This window comes from Pleurodeles waltl, chromosome 4_1, assembly GCF_031143425.1.
Source record: "Pleurodeles waltl isolate 20211129_DDA chromosome 4_1, aPleWal1.hap1.20221129, whole genome shotgun sequence".
In the NCBI taxonomy this organism is placed as follows: domain Eukaryota; kingdom Metazoa; phylum Chordata; class Amphibia; order Caudata; family Salamandridae; genus Pleurodeles; species Pleurodeles waltl.
The window spans coordinates 421,084,183-421,104,276 of NC_090442.1; the positions used below are offsets into that span (position 1 = coordinate 421,084,183).

Below are 20,094 nucleotides of genomic sequence, written 5' to 3' on the forward strand. Positions count from 1 at the left end.
TGGAGAGATAACTGCTTTTTAGGTGCTAAGGTTCCAACATAGCCTCTCAATGTGATATTTATTGAGCGCTCAGCTTGGAATGGTCTTTGTATAGTGCACCCTAACTTTATTGCTCAAAGGTGGCCAGTCGCTTCTAAACCTGGAGGCAATTTGGGAACTCAAAACAATGGTACACTATCCCTATTACTATTTCAAGACTACTATCTGCTCCTTTATGTAATTTCAGTTTTTATTGCAAGCATATACCTACCACATTTAGGATGTGGAATATATCAGTTTTTTTCTTTTATACTTTTAATTTATGGTTCATCTGCTTGTCGAGTTTAAATATTTGTTTTATTTTGGATGGGTACGTGGGTGATGGCAAGAATGAGCCAGTGGGTGAATGAATGGGTGTATGAATGCCTGTATGGTGACTTATGGAGTACCTTAAACTCCCCGGTGACAGAAGAGGCACTTTCAAGTATAAGCTAAATATATTGCTTTGCCAATGATTGTTATGTATATAATTCATCACTTCATTTGTAAAGTTTTGCTACTCAACTTCTGTCCCTTACACACTCTTGGTATTGACTGGTGGAGCTCCTCTTCATGGAGTGTGACGTTTTGTTCATTATATTGCCACTTGTAGATGTCTGCAGTGTACTCACCTGTCATATTTATATAATCTGTGGTGTTTTTTTTTTCTCTCCCTGAGTATTTTTTGTTTTTCATAATTTTATGTATGTGTATAAGGGCCTGATTTCCATCTTGACGGACGGGTTACTCTGTCACAAACGTAACAGTTATTTAATCCGCTGGATTACAATTTCCATAGGATATGATGGAACTGTATAAGGTGGATGGGATATCTGTCATGTTTGTCACGAGGACCACATCCACCAAGATCTAATTCAGGCCCAAAGTGTTATATATTTTTTGTAGTCAAGCATTTTCCTGTGTCTGGGTCTCACTAAATACAGCTTGAGCTGTCTTTAAAAGTCATGTTATTAGCCTGGAAAACATTGACAGCGATCACCTTTTGATCAGCCCACTTCAGTCATTGGTTCATTTAAGATTGCCCATCTTGAGTTACTGTTTGCAGACACTATCATTAATATTTTGGATCAGGCCAAAGAGGTATTCCAGACTCCCTATTAGTTACTGGGTAACCGAGCCTAGAATGTTTTCCATTGCAGTGTCTAGATAGTGAAGCAAATCATCTATGCACAGAAAGTAAGGTAAACAGGTGCTCCTTAAATTTTTCTTCCTACTATGTTGTTTTTACAACAATGGCGATTTTTCACCTGAAGGTAATTTAATACCTAATGGCTACCTTTTTGCTCTCAATTGTGTTTATGCTCCGATAAGTCTTTCTACACTTCTGCTGATGTTGCATTAAGGGTGATTTTGCACTCTACTGTGATTTCGCATCGAAATGTGACGTTGCTTATAAATGTGGTACCAAAACGTTGCTTACTTTGACCTAAGAGACATTTTTCAGCTACAATTGATTCTACTTATAACATGAATTTTACAGCTATATGTGATTTATGCTTCTCTCATGTTAATTTTGCACAAATGGTGATTCTTACTCAATGATGTGTTTTTGATTCTAAGCATTTGGTCACATATCTGTTGATTTTGATCAAATTAAGAATTTTAGCCTCATTTTGGACCTGCATGTGTTTTTGCTCCTAAATGTATTTCCATATTCTTGCTGATTTTCCACCAAGGATGATTTTGTATCTAAACGTGGATTCGCACCTCAGTGTGACTTTCGTTTTTCAATATTTGCTGTACTTTGCAGCATTATAGGCCAATGAAAATATGAAGAACATTGTTATTGTACATGCAAGCATGTTGTGTGGGGTTCGTAGCATTTACTTGTAACTTTTATTTTAAGAGTTCCGTAGTGTTGAGGTGCCAAGACATGGACAAGTCATCAATTATTCTGTATTCCAAAAGAGAGCACAGTTCTGCAGTGTTTGAAGTGAGATAGGGCCTGCTCGCTCACAAGTGGTATTATTTCATACAGGCCACACATTCTCACACATGTAGAAAAGTACCCTTTTTTTGGCATGGTTACCCCCACTTTTAGCCTGCTGTCAGTGTGTTTTGACTGTTTTGTCTGGGATCCTGCAAACCAGGACCCAAGTGATTGTGCTCTCTCTCTCTAAATGTGGTTGCTTAGGACTTTGCACACCCCACAATAAATCCCTAGTATAAGTCCCTAGTATATGGTACCTAGGTACCCATGGCACTGGGGCACCAGGTGTCCCCCATGGGCTGCAGTATGTATTATGCCACCCATGGGAACCCATTTATAATACGTCTGCAGGCCTGCCATTGCAGCCTGCATGAAAAGGTGCATGCACCTTTTCACTACTGGTCCCTGCACCAGGTCACTGTAAGTCACCCCTATGGTGTGCCCTCCTAGCCCAAGATGCAGGGTGCAGGTACCTGTGCGTGAGGGCACCCCTGCCTGAGCAGAGGTGCCCCTACAAACTCCAGCTCCATTACACTGGACTTCGTAAGTGCGGGAAAACCATTTTACCCATGTACTGGACACAGGTACATAATGGTAACTCCAAACCTGGGCATGTTTGGTAACAGAAATGTCAGAATCATACCCCAATACTGTTGCCAGTATTGGTTGTATGATTCCATGCACTTTAGGGGCACCTTAAAGGACCCCCAGAATTGCTCCTCCCAGTCTTCTGGGGCTTTCCGTGCTGCTGCCACCCCTCAGACAGGTTTCTGCCCTCCTGATGCTTGACCAGCTCAGGCAGAGGAAGGCAGAACGAAGGATTTCATGAGGAAGAGGGAGGCAACACCCTCTCCCTTGGAAATAGGTGTTACATGGCTTGGGAGGGATAGCCTCCCCAAGTCACCGGTATGCGTTGAAGGGCACATTTGGTGCCCTCCTTGCATAAACCAGTTTGCACAGTGCAGGGACCCCGGTCCCTGCTCTGGCGTGAAACTGGACAAAGGAAAGGGGAGTGACCACGTCCTTGTCCATCACTTGCCCAGAGCTCCCCCAGGTGGCCACTCGATTCTGCCATCTTGAATTCAAGGTGGGCAGAGACACCTGTGAGCAGCTGAGTGGCCAGGTCAGGTAGCAGACATCACAGCCCCCCACCTGATGGGTAGTCACCCTGCTAGGTGACCAATCTCCCTTTCTTGGCTATTTAGGACCTCCTTCTTGTGGTGGTCATCAGACACGACATGCAAGATTGGCCACTGGCATTGCAACCGGACCATCCAGGAACCAACAATCTGCAACTCCAGCGACTACTCTGCTCTGCAACATTGTTTTCTGGCTCCTTCCTGCAACTGCAACATTTTCTCAGCTGTGCATCCTCTAAGGGTGATACGTTTTCAGCCTGCAAAAGAAGTAAGAAGGAATCTTCCTTGGAGTGAAGGAGTCACTCCCCTGCATCTGCAGGCCCCAACTGTAACAACGACCTACTGTGTGGATCTTCTCTTCTCCGGAGATGTGTGGATCCTGCATCACAGGCGGTGGCCTGGAGTGATCCCGTTGGCCCTCTCCAACACCTTTCTAACTTGGGAGACGGTAAGCCCTTGCTTCTCCTTGCACAACAGTACCCTTGTGCACCATGACTCTTGCTGCTAAACAAGGCTTGTGTGTTCCTCCTCAAGGGGATCTTCAGGCCCTGTGTAGCCCCGGCCCCCAACACTACCTCCTGCAAAGCACAGTCTCCTGCCTACTGCTCCAGTGATGTGGGACTCTTCTCTAGGTGTGCTGAGTGTGCCTCACTGTGACTCCTGTGCTTGCTGCCCATGGGTTGCCTGTGGGGGCTGCCTCCTCTTCTTGTGCCTCTTCCAGCTGCTGAGGGTCACCCTGGACTCCCCTCCTTGAGTTGAGGTTCCTAGACCTTGCTTGTCCACTTCAGCCTTGCAAACCTTCTTACCAACTCTTGTGTTTGCCGAGGCATGTTGGTGGTTTTCCAGCACCACTAATTGACTACATCTCGACCGCCAATGTGGGGTATCATTGCATCTCTCCTGGGACTCCTCTTCAGCTCCTGTGCTGCACTGCTGACCTTATTTGTCCACCGTCTACCTGGTCCTGCATCCACAGAAGGGTGGGTAGTGGCTCCTGCCACATCCGGACACTCCAACTCAAACTGGACTTGGTCCCCTTCTTTTGCAGGCCCTGTTCTGTCAGGATCCATCTTTGGGTTCTTCCAGTCTTGGTTGTGTCTTTCACAATTCTTTACCAAAGTCCTCCTGTTGGTTTTTGGGGAAAACCAGGTACTGACCTCTGCTCTCTTGGTCGCTGAGGATTACTCGGGTGCTCACCTCTTGGGGTTCCTAGTTCCTCCAGCTCCCTTCTACATATCTAATTTCCTTGGGTGGGGGGTTGCCTTTCCCATTCCACTTTTTAGTATATGGGTTGGCTTACTTTAGGGCCCTCACTATTTGCTATGCTTTTACCAATGCCTATTGCATTCTATGCTATTTACTGATTTCTAATGTGTATATAATAGTGTGTTTAACTGCTTCCAGTTGAGGGATTGCCTATATAGTATTTTTAGTTTTTGTGTTACTATAATAAAGTACCTTTATTGTTGTAACACTGTGTGGTCCTTTCAGTGCTGTGTAACTGCAGTGGTATAGCATAAGCTTTGCATGTCTCCTAGCTAAGTCTTGGCTGCTCATCCACAGCTACCTGTAGAGAGCCCTGGCTTCGTAAACGCTGCCTACACCTCACTAATAGGGGATACCTGGACCTGGTATATGGTGATAACACCATAGGTGCTCACCACACACCAGGCCAGCTTCCTACAACACACAGCACACACAACACCCGTTCATGTCCATGCACAGTAGACACATCTTTCACACAAATACAAACACATACACACCATGCAGCACACGTCAAAGAAAGTGTCTGGAGTAATTACACAAAGTGATTTATAATGGTTAATGTTATATGAACGGATTTTAAAGGAAGTAATCCGTCATCCCCATCAGACCTCTTAATTTTAATGCAAGTGGGTCTATTTTCAGCTCTGTTCATTCGCTGATGGCACACTCCGCCTAGTCACCTAGATAGGAATATGTTTATTCATCTCATTACTACTTTTCCTTGTGGCGCTTTTATGTTAAATCGAAAATTAAAAACCTGCATGTGTTTTAGTAAAACTCTGTGTTAAGCACAGTGGACATGATTCTCAAAAACATGCGTAAAACTAAACCTAGGGATTTATTTTGTCACATGGGCATACATTTTTGCCGTTCACAAAGGTTTCCAATAGTGTGCATGATTTCCATGCGTATTCTTGGAAAATTCCCGTGACCCTCCACTTACTCACCTGCTGAGAGGTTTGTGCATATTGCATATGCGTAAACGCCTTCCACGAGTGTAGATGCACGTGTTACCCTCAAGTACTGCAAACTCCAACCTGTGACGGTCCACATGGAAAGTGATAAATACTATTATCTCAGACCTGGACCCATTATAACTTCCTACTATCTTTTCTCCAAGGATCTATTCTTCTACAGAGGTATGCCATGCTTTAACTTCTTAGTTTAAAAGAGCATAAACCCCTTACAGGAAATATGTCTTATTTTAGATTGGTGTAGCGAGAAATGTGAGCTACACATCTCCTTTTTTGAAACTTCGGAGGTCATGATCTAATCCCTGAATATCAACTGTTCTATCTTTACTGCATGGTTTTACACCCCGAAGACGTTCAAAGCTTCTAATATTGCTAAGGACATTAATACCAATAGCAGCACTATCACCTTTACTGAGTACTACACCATTAGTTCACCATCCTCCACACTCCCATCTCCCCATTATCAAACACTTTCTGAGAACCGCATAATTCCAGCACAAATCAAGATGTCCCATCCGCTGTATTACAAATTCCATAGGATATAATGCCAAACTCATAATGAGGCCATTTGTGCTGGTTTAAGCCCTTTTTGGGACTTTCAACCAGCACAATGTTGAGAAATGTGTGGTTGATGCTAGTTAGTAGCAGATCCTGTGCCATTTATGGTTCATCACAACTTTGACTGAGGATGTGAACTATTTCTGGCAGTCACTGGAAAATCTACTTAAAAGCTGATTCTTAATTTACTTAGTGCTGCTATGAATACTTTATGTTGAGTTTTTCCTCCACTTTTTACTATCAGGTGTTATCATGGACCTTATTCAGGGGTTGCCAGGGGTCGCAGCCAGGGGTCGCAGCTGCAACCCCTGGCTAGCCCTCTGAGACCCCTAGCACTGAATTTGACCCCTGGGCTCAGAGGTGGCAAATTCAGTGCAGGAACACAGTGGCAGCTGTCAAATGTGAATATGCCCTTCTATGCCATCTGAGGTAAGTAAAAATGCTTTTAAATGTATGTTGTGTGTGTGCTTGCAGGTGACACTGTGTTTATGTGCGGGAGCGTGTGTGCAAGTGTGAATTTATGTGTATGTGTCTGTGAACAAAAGTGGAGGCCAAAGGGTGCATGATGTCACTTCTGCTTCCCCTGGCATTTTGGTGAATTGAGGCCCATGCATGTTATCACAACACAGAAGTTTACATAGTCAAACACTATGAAAAAATCCCATTTTATAGATACAAATGTACATATTATCCCATACCCTTTGTAATGTTGGGCCACATTGTGTTATTAATCATTCCTCCATGCATTAACCCTGTATCTGTATGGAATCTTTATTTTATCTGAACACAACACAGTATGGCGTTACATATGGCACATCAAACCAGAGTGTTTTGTTGTATTAAAAAAGCACGTGCCACTCGACTCAAGCAATGCCGACTAGCAACTGAAGGATTGTACGAATGCCAATTCATTAATGGCTTTGTGTTGAGTCACTGAGCGGCTGTCATGTAGCAGGAGCTCCTGTTCGCGCTGACATGACGTTGAGCTGCTGGGGACACATGCAGCAGTCTCTCTTGTACATAGGCCCATATTTATACTCTGTTTGCGTCGGATTAGCGTCATTTGTTTTACGGTAATTCGACACAAACCCAACTCCATATCTATACTTAGGCGCTAGACCTGTCTAGCGCAAAAATGAATAGAGTTAGCGTCATTTTTTTACCGTGAAAACCTACCTTGCGTCAATGAGATGGAAGGTAGGTGTTCCCAGGCAACAAAAGACTCAAAGGCCCTAGCGCCTTATTTATCCTCCCATGCAAAATCACACAAAGGAGGAGGACAGCCTTAAATAATAGCGCAAAGCCTGCTTAGCACCATTATTTGACATCTGGGTCAGGGCAGGTGTTAGGGGACCTGTGGGCTCATTTCCATGGTCAGAGACCATGGAAACAGCCCACAGGTGCCCTTCTCTGCCCCCAGGGCCAACCCCACCCACACACACCCATACCTGGAGGACACCTAAGGATAGGGGTACCCATCCCAGGTAAGTCCAGGTAAGTATTTTTAATTTTTTTTTAAAGTGCCATGGGGGGCCTAACTTGGGCCCCCCTACATGGCACTGTGCCCAATGGCCATGCTCAGCGGACATAAGTCCCCTGGGCATGGCCATTGGGCTGGGGGGCATGACTCCTGTCTTTACTAAGACAGGAGACATGCCCATTGGGGTTGTGCATCAAATAAATAATGCTAGTTAGGTTAGAGTCATTTTTTTTACTCTAACCTGACTAGCACCATTCTTTCCCACACAACCTCCAGTTTTCCCTACGCCTCTCCTATCCGGTTTGGACCAAACGTTTTGGCGCTAACCGGGCCTTAGTGCTGGCTAGCGTCATAGCTTAAATATGACGCCCGGCTGGTTTTTAGGAATGGCGCTAGCCAGCGCTATACTTTTTTACGCAAACCTGCGCTAAAGCAGGTTTGCGTTTAAAAGTATAAATATGGGCCATACTACCTACATGTATCTAAGTACAGAAAACTCGACTTGCACATATTGTCTACTTACTGGTGCTGTTTTGATGCACTGATGTCGGCGTCCGTGTGAATGAGTTTCCCTCAATAAACAGGGGTGTAGCTTGGTCAGTAAGATTGGAGAGTGGGGGGGGGAGGGATGAACTTCAAATTTCCCAACAATCACTCTGGCATATCATGGTAAAACACAGTATTTGAAAAGCAGGGCATGAGGGGACTTAAGGAGCAATGGGAAGAAATATGTTGTAAAATTACCGTCAGTTTTAAGAACTTAAAAACGGATGGAGAGAGTGTATGTACGGATGATTTTGTCGGTGTGTGGATGTAAAAATCCTAGGTGAAAACAGAATCCGCCAGCCATCTTACCATACCTAACTGAAAGCACGTGTACCAAGCTAAAAACTAGCGAACACATGTATTGGGGGATGTAACACCCCAAACCCTCCACCCCACCCCACCCACACCCCCCGTAGCTACGCCCTGTAAATAACGTGTTCTTAATCGAGTTTGCAGGTTGCCCCTCTTTTGGAAGCAGCTGACATAGCATTTATTTCGGGGTGAAAAAAATCCTCAGCATCAAGTTGCATCGGGACATACATACGTGACACTCTTGTTGGTGTAAAAGGTCATTTATTAGAACAGGTTTTAAACATCATTACTTAAACATTTAACTGTATCTCCTTGTAAACAGACTTTAACTTAACAATTCCCTTTCCTTTATTTTCTCCTTAAAATATCTCCCTTCAATTTTCCTACCGTATATGCTCCCCTATTCCTCCCATGCCTTCCCTGCCTGTAGCCTACCCCTCCCCGCTCTGATCCTTCAATTCCTTGTTTTTCCCCCTGGAAGGGTGGACAAGCCCGCACCTGGCTCTCCACCCTCCCCCATCTCCTGCCATCACTCTCAAATTCACCTGTCCTAAATGACTGTTAACCGCCCCTACCTGACCCCCCTTTCCTGCCTAACTATCCTCTCCTCCCTCTGCCTTCCTAAGCTGGGTGGGTGGGTGGTCCTAAATAACGCGACCCTCCCACGCTAATTCAGCGCGGTGAAGAGGCCGACCCCACCCTCCACCCCCCTTATATTTCCTACCCTAAACCCGCCCCCACTTACCTTTTACCCAATAGGGCGCCCTGCGCGCCACTTCCTCTATCCCGAAACTGCCCGCGGAGAGACTAGACTGCGTCTCTCTCTCCGCGGGCCCCTTCATATTAAGGATTTTTAAATCTATCATGAGCACCTTTAAGCTCCTCTAAGCACGTAACACCGGCACTTCCAAATAATTTTGCGCAAATGAAATTGTGTGTCACGAAAGGAAATTGCGAGTTCTCCGAATATTCTCAAGTGTGTAAATCTGAAGAGGCATACTCGCGCCTACTCCAATCCACAGTTTTGAACATTTGTGCAACCGGAGGCAAGCCTGTAGGGACTGGGAGCTGAGAGCTCCAATAATAGTACATTGGTCATGGATTTGGCAGGGGATTGTTCAGGGTTGTCCTTCACGCTCCCCTCCTCAGGATTTTGAGCTTCTCCTCCTCAGGAGGTGAGGCCTTCTGCCTTCAGAAGGTACTGTGGTCTCTCCAGGGGGGTGACACTCATCTGGCTCCTTCTCTACGTTGTGCATGCTTCCAATGCCCAGCCGGCGGCTTTACCATACGCAGGAGGCGGGTTTTATTTGAGAATTTTGTTTATGGGAAGCTTAGCCACAGTCCTAAAACTGTAGTTCTGCATCAACGCATTATTTCAAAATAGACTCGTTCCTTATAACAACATATCCCTTCAACTTGTGGTCTCACAATCTGCTCAGGGCTTGGTCTGCCTCCTGTCTCATAGGAGTCCATATGTGTGAAGCATTTAATAGGCCTGTTTTAGTTCACGCATGGAATAGCAAAACCAAACTGGGCTTTAAAAATGCATATAGTGTCCATTGTCTCTTTTTTCATAAATATTTATTATGAATATTCTAAGAAGGTGACTTGAATTTAACATTGTGTACATTGGTAAGAACGTCACTTCTATTGTGAGGCTCCAGATGAAGGGTGGATGTGCGCGGCAAATGAATGCCAGGGTGTGGCTGGTAGGTGAACACTCTCTGCTGCTATTCACTCTCGGTCGCTGCTAGCCTTGGAAATCTCACTTTTGTGTACGTTTACATTTCTTTTGGTTTTCTCAGATTATGAGTTAATAGTAAGTTTACAACTGTGGAGACTCCACAGACAGGTAGGAGATCTCCGCTCTTAAAAAGCTAGGAGAGGTCTATCTTTTTATGTGCGGAGTTATCCATCCCAACTGCAGAGTTTCAGAAGTTGTAAACTTACTATTAACTCGTAGATTGTGAATACCAAAAAAACAAACTTACACAAAAGGAAAGGTCTATATTTTTATGTACACAGGTCTTCTCCCGACTGCAGAGTCTCAACAGTCGCAAACTCACTATTAACCCATATTTTATAAATACCAAAACGTTAACTTAAGTTTACATTTGTGGAATGAGGCCCTGAGATCGTAGAGGTGGCATGTAACTTAACAAACCACTCAAAGCTCCACTGTCCACTGTGGAATCCAACAGTGGCCTTCAGTTCCGGAGATTCGGGGTTGAAATGTCGGGTGTTATTGGAACAGCAGAAAGGAATGGGTACATTCTGTTTTACCCCATGATACAATCTGATGTCTGCACAGACCCTGGCAGAGATCTTTGCCTTCATCTACCATCATTATGGTCAGGCTTCGCTGTCAAGCTCTCCAGAGGGCCCCCTCCCGGCATCTCCTCACTTGCCCTTTATGAGAATGTAGTTTAACATGCTGTAAATGCAGCCATACTTAAATGTTCCCAAACGAAAATATATCTTTTGAAATAGACCTCATTAGAAGACTGACTGGACTTTGCACTTGCCTAGGCTCACCCAGGCGTATTATGCAGAAGAATCAGGACTGTACTGAAGTGCTTTTATGAAGCCACCATAACATGCACAGCTGTCTGCCTGTTAATATCCCACTAACTAAATTCGATCAAACTGAACTGGGTCAATTTATTGCATTATAAATGATGTTTTTCTCTGAGGCAAACTAGTTCATTATGGCTAATCATTAAGCTGGAGATTGACCTCTTACCTTGTATTCTTTCTTTTGTTTAGAATCAAACACGAAAACATCGTTGCCTTGGAGGACATATATGAGAGTCCCAACCATTTGTACCTGGTCATGCAGCTGTGAGTAGTTAATCAATTACATGTCTTTGTCAACACTGTCAACCACCACGGCTTCGGCCCACGCAGGCCAGGGTTCTGTGTGCAGCACAGCACTCACCCATCTCATCTTTCCTTTTGTGCTAAAGCTTGCTGATGTGCAAATGAACGTGACCATACTTTGGCAACCAAGTACTGCAGAGGAACTGCTGTTACTACAAACACGCCCGGGACGCTCATTGTGGCTCTAGGAGCAAAAATGAGTAGGGAGACTTGGTGGTTTGAATTAATTGGTGTGGTTACACTTTACGGTGGAAATTGTGTTGGCATGAGCCACATATGATGACAAGTGGTAGTTTATGTAATACTTACAGTGATGTCACTATAAAGCAGTGCGGGTTGTGTACCAACCTAACAAGGTTAAATGAATTGAGTTAGAAGGTGATTATCTAGTATATCATCCTTTCTTATCCTCTGATCCACTTTCTTTTTGATGCATCAGAATGGTTGTTTGTTACTATTGCAAAGTCACAAATGTTGCAAACTCCCCTCCACTACATCTAACGCTACATCAGAGGATAAGTACATATTTACTCTTCTAAACACATCACAACTACTTAACTAGATTTACTGTGTAATGTAGTGGTTAGGCCAAAGTAGTGGTTGCAATATTTGTGTTGCCTTCTAAATCATTGGGGTGTCTACAGACCATTTATACTGTGTAACAGATATTTTGATTGTGTTTGACACCATAGGGAACTGCTGACTTTGTGATCGAGTGAGTACACACTCAGTCACAATCCCTTTACCTCTTAAAACAATGAAATAAAATGATGCTCTTGTTCTTCGTACTGATTGCTGGTATTTTCTCTATGGTCAGAGGCAGGGCACAAGTCCTATAGAAAAGGAGGAGGACTAACCAGCTTAGGTAATATGCAAGTGATATCATGTATTGTGACATCACCTTGCATGACATCACAGTGAGTGACATCATACGTGGAATCATAGGAAGTGGCATCACAACCCATGACCTCACAGGAAATTACATCACAAGAAGTGACATCAAATCTTAAGACCTCACACATATGTTTAGCAGGTCTATCATGAGTACATTTGAGTGCATTACAATATTGAACAAATGAGTTTTTGTGTTGGATTTGATTTTTAAAAAGTGACACAACCCTGACGCAAAATCTAGGCCTCACCTTATACATTCATTTTTTTAAACCCTGCCACAAAGAAATTTGCAACAAGGAGAAACATAGCACAAAATCTACTCTGCCTAATTGTTTAGCAAAGTCTGCTTTAAAACATCTCATGGAGTTAAGGCACCTGCTGTAGAGATCTTTTTGTGCCAACTAAATCTCAAGGAATAATAGTGTTAATTGTGAAATAACCCTGGAGATTAACGTATTTGCTGGAGAGATCTGTGTTTTGTCTAGTCCCATTTTTGAAGCAGTGAAGCATAGAGGGTTAATATGTCTCCTGCAAAGCACATTATGAAAAACAAAGATGACAGATTTTTATTTTATGCAAATGGTTAGTGGGTTACTGCTTTTAACACAGATCTTTTTGTTACTCGCAGTTCATAAACTGTAATCCTTCTAAAATAGCACAGTGAGCTATGAAGGATATGTGTCTCCTACACCTCGTAACCCTCACTGTGTTATGTATCACATTCTACACACTGATTTACACACATATGATTTATTGTACATTATAATGTGCATGTGTGATGTAAAAAGAAATAAAAATATGTAAAAGAAATAAAACAAAATAGTGGTATTTAAATTGTGATTTGTGTAAATACCGGGGCAGACCAACACATCCCACGTTATTACACTGTATGCATATCTTTTATATACTGGGACTGAACAAAGTCAAAAGAATGCCTCTCTTAAGTACCTGCGAGGTAATAAGATGTGTGTCTTTGTTTTCCATTTGGGTGTGAGGCTCCCGATAGCTCCCAGCCAGGATACTGGAACAAAAACAGCCCCGATGGCCCCTTAACTTCGGCCTTTATTATTGGCCCACCTGGAATGTGATAAGCCCTCTCCCCACCTGCACGTTTTTGCTTGAAATGAAAGCAGACAACTTCCAGGAGCTGCTGAATGTTTCCCGGTGTTTGAAAATTACAACGGGCAAGTTTAGCATACTTTTATGGGGCCCAACCTCATGGCAGGGTAGACGTCGCCCATCCTGTGAAAAGAGTGGGTAGACGCGGACTATTCATGAGTACCCCACGACTTGTGCTCTGGTCATATGTGAATGTCAGTATCCTGGCATACACTTCCAGTACTCTGCTTAATACACATTTAATTGGTTTTTTTTTCTTGAGATTTAGTATGTTTCTAATTGGTAATAATATTTTATTTACAAAAGGCAATGGACAAATTGCAGTAGAAAACGGCAAAGAAACATGGCCGGTATGTGTCTGGTGACAATGACATGTAATGGAATAAATAAATAGTCCAAATTTAAGGGACACAGGCTATTTTTGATTCCACCTGAATAGTCCCATTTTGCATAGCTTTCTACTACCTTTTGGTAGTGTCCCATTCTGAATAAAACTAACTCCTTGACTCCTTCAAGGAATGTGTAGAATGTGCTCCTATGCCAAGAAGTAATATATTACAGGGATTACCGAGCAATGAGTACAATGCAATGACAGGATGCCCAGCCTGCTGCATTAATTGTAATGAGCCAGCATGGTCCATCTCTGTCATTCAATGACAAAATAGGAAATTGTCTTTCCTGCACCTAGGGCTTATGTAGATATAAAGAATTAGCTCAACCCCCCACCACCTCTGCATTCGTGCAGTGCTGATGTGCTTATCAAGGGACAAGACACAACTGTCCAGACCACTGACTGAGAGATGTTAACAATGTGTCTACACCGCTGCACACTGCCACAGGAAAATGAAGTTCCCTCACCAAGTCTTTGCAAGGGAACAAAAATTTAACTTCTTCTCCACTGATACAAAAAGCACACCACAGAGAGGACAGCGCAATCCCACTGGTGGCTCATGGAGAGCGATCACCGTCTCGTTTCTAGCTCTTCGGATGAGTTTAACCCAGGTTCAGAAGAAGCAAAATGTACTATTTCCCCAACCAGGAATATGAGTGTTAATCCAGAGAGAAATGTCTTAATCCTCTTCATGGCTCGAGAAAAAAAAATTGTGCATTGAGCACCTTTTACTCTCTGTAGAGGCAGAGGGCAAACGATGAACCTTCATCAAAAGCCTTCTACAGAGAAGCAACAATAATTCTCCTCATTCACAAGACATACAAAAACAAGGCTACTTTAAACACTCTCACGTTCATCAGCTATTTTGGGGGTGGGGAGGCCTATAGAGAGCAAAGTCCCTGGGCCAGAACACTAACAGTCATATTCCATTTTAAAAAAATCACACAAAAGTAAAAGTTCACTGAGTTAGTCAAACATCACTCCTGTCCAGTAGCCGTCAGCAGAATAGACCCATAAAAAGAAACATCCCTTGAACACTCTGATATCTGAATGTGGAATGGGTCTGGATGTCATATACCGAGCAGAGACTTGTTTGGTTGTAAATTGAAGACCAGTTTTCGAAACAGGAGCATCCAAGAGCTATTTTAGCCACGACATACAAAGTTTTTATGATACTTCTTCCACAAAACTCTTATGGTGTACCCTGTGCCAAGAAGAATCACAGATGGGTGTTTGAAGAGCTACATCTTCTTTGTTATGCTCCTTTGGAAAAGCTCCTTCACTATTATATACATAATGCAAACCCAGGGACGAAAATCCAGCCAGTATAACTAGTTGGAGAAAATAGACACAAATCAAACAAAAGACTAAACAACAGAGTGTATCTGAAGTTGCCCCACTCGCAACAGAGCTCATCATCTGCTGCATAGTACACTTGTTGCATTTTGGATGCAAACCAGTGATGGACACTGAGTGAAAGGTTACCTGGTCTGGTCACCTCTCAGCTATTGATTGCTGCAATCAACCATTTAAAGTGGTGCCAGATAGTGTCAGCATTTTCAGCTATTGACTAGGGCTTCAGTCATTAGCAAAACATAACAGAAAAGTAAGAATGATCCCTTCTCTTACATGAAAGTGTGATGTCTCGGTATTCACACAAGAGGGCGACCACAAGACCCTGTCCCTATAACAGCAGATACTTTAAGAAACAGCAGAAAAGAGGACACTCAGACTTTAGGAGAATACACATCATGCTGAATCTTTTTTTAAGTCCTATACCTTGAATTCTAACGCACCTCTTGTTGAGACTTTTGTACTATCAGTATGGAATTCACTATGCATTTCTGAAGGGTTTATCCTCATGAGTCAAGGCGCCTTCCACCCACTTGTAGCATGAACACAAGGTGAACCCTAAACTGAAGACAAGTTTTACAACTTAACTGTGATTTATACGAATTAAATGAGACACGTCTTGTAATGCAGGTGTAGGGTTGTTGCCTTTCGAATGCAGTTCTAGATATTCTACACAATCTAGTTTATTCTGGGGGTAGAATACACAGTTTTAAAAATCACATTGCATGCTTTGTATGAAAAATACAAATATTACCTCTTGGCATGGCTTATTGAAAGTGATTTGGTGAATATATATGATTTTCTTTTTAAAGAAACTATGGGCCTGATTTAGATATTGATGGATGTGTTACTCCGTCACAACAGTGAAAGATATCCCGTCCACTGAAATCTAAATCCCATAGGAAATAATAGGATGTAGGTTTCGGCGGACGGGATATCCGTCACATTTGTGATGTAGTTACTCATCCACCAATATCTAAATCAAGCCTATGTGTTTTATATTGTTGATCTCTCGTTGTATTACTGTATAACATGTTGAAAAACCTATGCAATAACATGCTGCCTTTTCTTGCTGCCTAATTAAGGCACCCTTCAATATAATTGGGTCCAATAGTGACACTCCATAAAGCTTTAAAAGAAGTCATTATTTTCGTAACCTTACAAGAATTAAAAAACATGTGGACTGTGTTATCAACGAAATGTACTTCTGACACTTTCTCCATGTGACACTGATGAATTTCAACACTGCTATCATAACACTGAGTTCAGACATGGACATCTTAAGGAACTTGGGGGCCCTGGGCCAAACGTATTTTCGGGGACCCTGTTCAGAACAGCCTTGAATTTAGGATCCAATTTCAGCCCTTCCATGCCCTCTTTGGCCAGGTCACTGACAGCACACAGGCACACTCCTCCAAATTCTAAATGTGGTTACATCTAATATTCAGGGATAGTGACCTGTGTTTTCAATATTGTAACATAAGCAGCAGCTCACTAATATTACTGCAAATAATCTCTGTGACACCCTCCCATTTCTTATATATGAGGTCCTGTTATAATTTAAAAGAACCTTTTTTATGTATGTTGTATGAAACATAAACACATCATTTATCTGCAAAATGTCTGTAATAGACTCTCAGACATCAACCACATAAAAAATAAATAAAAGAGAAACGGTATTTAAAACAATCTGTTTGAGAAAGATTCAAGGTCCTCAGGGCAAGACTCTCTACAGAACAGAGCTGGCTCAGGGGAGTAACAGAGGTCCCCGCAGCCCCTGCAGTGCAGGGGGTTGACTCCAGACTTACCCAGACTGGAGAAGTCCCCCTCAGTCCCTGCCAATGTGTGTTTGTGTGTGTGTGGGTACTTTAGCACTTCTTGAAGGGTCCATCCTCATGTTTTGTTCCACCACTGAGCTCGCTCTGCCCGGGAACCCCTGAAAGGCTGGGGTCCTCCATGCAGCAAAGCAAGCCTCAATTTTCATTTTTCAAAATCGGGTCTAACCACTGTGCTCTCACGCATGGTGAATGCACATTGTTTATGTGTGCTTGGTTTCCTAACTCTACATGTACATATACTACACACTGTGTACCCCACTCAGTGGTAGGGTTCGGAGAACTAGGTGAACTCAAAAATATATATTTGTAATAGTTCCCTGCAGATACTCTTCCAACAAAAATATCCCATTCTTACATCTGCCCAGTGAATTTTAGTACACCTTTCTATATTTTAGCAGCTCCTGTGTTAGGGCCATAAAGGTGCAAGCTAAATTTGAAGATACGTTTCGGATATGCCTTTAAAGAGAGTAAGCAGCATATTTCCCCTACACACATTATTTTCAATTTATAATGTTATCTTTCATGCTTTTATCATGAAATGATAGCATGCACCTAGTTGGCACGGGGCAGTTTTGGCACTAAGTCTGGCATTCCGTCACCTACATGACTTTCTCTGGGCTTCAGTTGCAAGGTGCAGTGTGGGAAATCCATTGTAAAATAGTTGTAAATGCTCATAAAGTTGCACCTTTTGAGTGGGTATGCATCTCATTTACATTTTATATAGCTCCTTGCTGGTCTGTCACTCTCCTGGGAGCATGGGTGGTTGGCCCTTAGGGGTAAGGTGGTCAGAGTCCCACCACTTTCCAACCACCACCCAAGGGAGTCATTAGCTAATTTGAGGGCCTGAACTCAGGCCAGGAGCATTGCTAACATCTGCTGCATAGTGATGGAGAATGGGTAAGCAACAGCCCTCCTTTATACTCATGCTGTAAAATAAATATAAACATTTTGTTGAGCAAGAGGCAGTGTAACCATCCGCCCTCTCTTCGTCAGGCCCTCCCACAATCCCTCTCTCCCTCCGACGATTTGCAGAGGAGGTTCAAACCTGTGTGGGTCACGCAGTAGCTGTCAGTCATGTCACTGCTGCTATACTCTTCCCATGGTGTCACAGGAGAGCCGCTAGAGGAGTGAGAACCACCGTCAGAGAACTACCTGCAGTGAGTAAGATAGTCCAAGGGAGGAGGTGAAAAGAATAGCTCGTGTGTGCTTCTGTATAAGTATGTGCGAGTATAGGGGCACATGAATAATTGTTAGTGTGTCTCTGATGCAGGAACCGGGAATATGACTGGGCAGGAGGTATTACCTTCACCTAATGGGGCCTGCACATTGAGTTTTTGTGGCATATTGGAACGTTGATGGCTATTCCACCCAAGTAATGACACATGAATTACTATTGAAATTCTTCACAACATGTTGGCTATCTCCATGTAATAATGGCCCATTAATTAATTACATCATGACTTCTTCTTGATGGCATTTTGCCTGACATTGCATGATAGTGGCCCATCCGTAACATATTTGTGCACCTTTTTAACCTTTCTGGCTATCCCTGCTTACCTGACACTTTCTGTGCCATACTGGCCATTGCTGGAAACATTCTGCTGATCATTAGCATTACAGTAACCCATCATTCACATATGGTTGGCATTCCTGGCAACATTCTACCTTCCCTGGTAATAATAGTGGTTGAGTCTTGATAAATCTTTTATGATATTATTGCTGGTTGAGCCCTTAGCATGTACAATTTGTGGCATCTGGCTGCTGTTGACCTTGCATTGCCTGTGTAATTGATCTTGTACAATTTGTCTATTTCTTCTGTCTTCCACCTGTGGTTTTGAAATTTGTAAAGCCCTTTGATTTTGTTTAACTTGCGTCTTTCATGTCAGTCCTTAGCTATAATATTGAGAATCTACTGGCAAGGCACTGAATGTGATGTTGAAATTGAGAAAGATGTTATGTATAGCTTGTAAATTGATAGGACGTGTGATTCTACCTACCCACATTTTCAACACTTCCTAGAATACGTATAGCTCTATATTCAACTTTTAGTGGAAAATTTTATTGTAAAATAAATTGTTTTGTAGTCATTCTTCAAAGGTTTGATTAGGGATGATGAGTACCAACACCTGTGGGGGCAGCAAAAGCCTTTGAATAATTCATTGTTATTACCTTCTGTTATTTACCTACTGTTGGAAATTGGGTGACTGGTTGAGGGGGTGGAACCCTACTCAAGCAGGAACCACAATTTATGTCAGGGTGAAATAAAAGAAAACTGCAAAATAACCTATACATAACCCTATGGTAGCTTGGCACAAAGCAGTGAGGCTTAACTTAGAGGCAATATATAAAGTATTTAAGCACTTCAAACAGTAATAACTATGAAACACAACACAAAAAAAAACCACACCAATTTAGAAGAATAGAGTAAAAATTATTTGACACCAGAATGACAAAACTTCAACCAGTAGAACCAGAAATATGCAATTTTAAAGTTTCAGTGAAGCAAAGTGCCTAAAAGCACAAATAGCCACTTGTAGTTGTCGGGTCATTGAGGACAGGGTGAAAGTCACAGGTTCAGGCCCACCACATTGGAGGCCAGGGTGGATAAAGGACCAGATTAGTCTCACTGAAAGAATTACCTTCAAATTCCAGCGTGAAGAGTTCCGTTCATTGCAGAAGGGGCCACAGGGAACAGGGAGAGCATTGCGGATGCTCTTCGAGGTAGTGCGAAGAGCAGGCCAGGCATTGCAGATGGTCATCGTGGTAGCTCAGAGTTTGGGTTGGGCATCCTGGACGGTCATTGCTGGAGCTTCGCATTGGGGGTCAGCACGAGTTGTTGAACTTATAGCGTGAGGTGCAGATCTCACATTGCTGGGTGCTGCTGTCAGTCACTGTGGCACAATGAGTCTGGTTTCCCAGAACTTTGCATTGGCAGGAAGTGAGGTCAGCAAGATCTTGGTGTGAATGGGCCAGTTTACGAATAGCCCAAACCTTCAGAATTTCCTTTTTTCTGGAGGTGAGAGTTCAACGGATGCCATATCAAGTGTCCAGGACCTGAGGGGCACCTCATGGGGACCAGAAACTCACTCCAGTAGAGGACATCTGGGCTCAGGCATGTTCAGTTGCAGGTCTAGGCAGCAGGTCAGCTGGGCAGTTGCAGGGGTCCTCTGGAGATTGATATTCCACTGTACCTCAAAACAGGAGGTCAGTCTGCTGATCCTTGGAGTCCTTCAGCTTGGGATGAATACTGCGAGTCCAGTCTTCCTTCTAAGTAAGCACAGCAGCAGGCCACAGATTAGCAGGGCAGCATAGTGGTAGCCCTTCTGTCACCCAAGCAGCGCAATAGTCATCCTTCTTTAGCATCCACAGGTATAG

At 43.2% G+C, this 20,094-nt stretch overlaps 1 protein-coding gene across 1 annotated transcript in view; it reads left to right on the plus strand.

Annotated features, from left to right (window-relative positions):
• The window catches only part of CAMK1D (calcium/calmodulin dependent protein kinase ID), a 1,292,386-nt gene that overhangs the window by 808,412 nt on the left and 463,880 nt on the right, over window positions 1-20,094 (plus strand). The window contains exon 3 of the mRNA XM_069228669.1: window positions 11,011-11,085. Coding sequence (XP_069084770.1) covers window positions 11,011-11,085 — 75 coding nt within the window. The remainder of the gene's footprint in view (window positions 1-11,010; window positions 11,086-20,094) is intronic.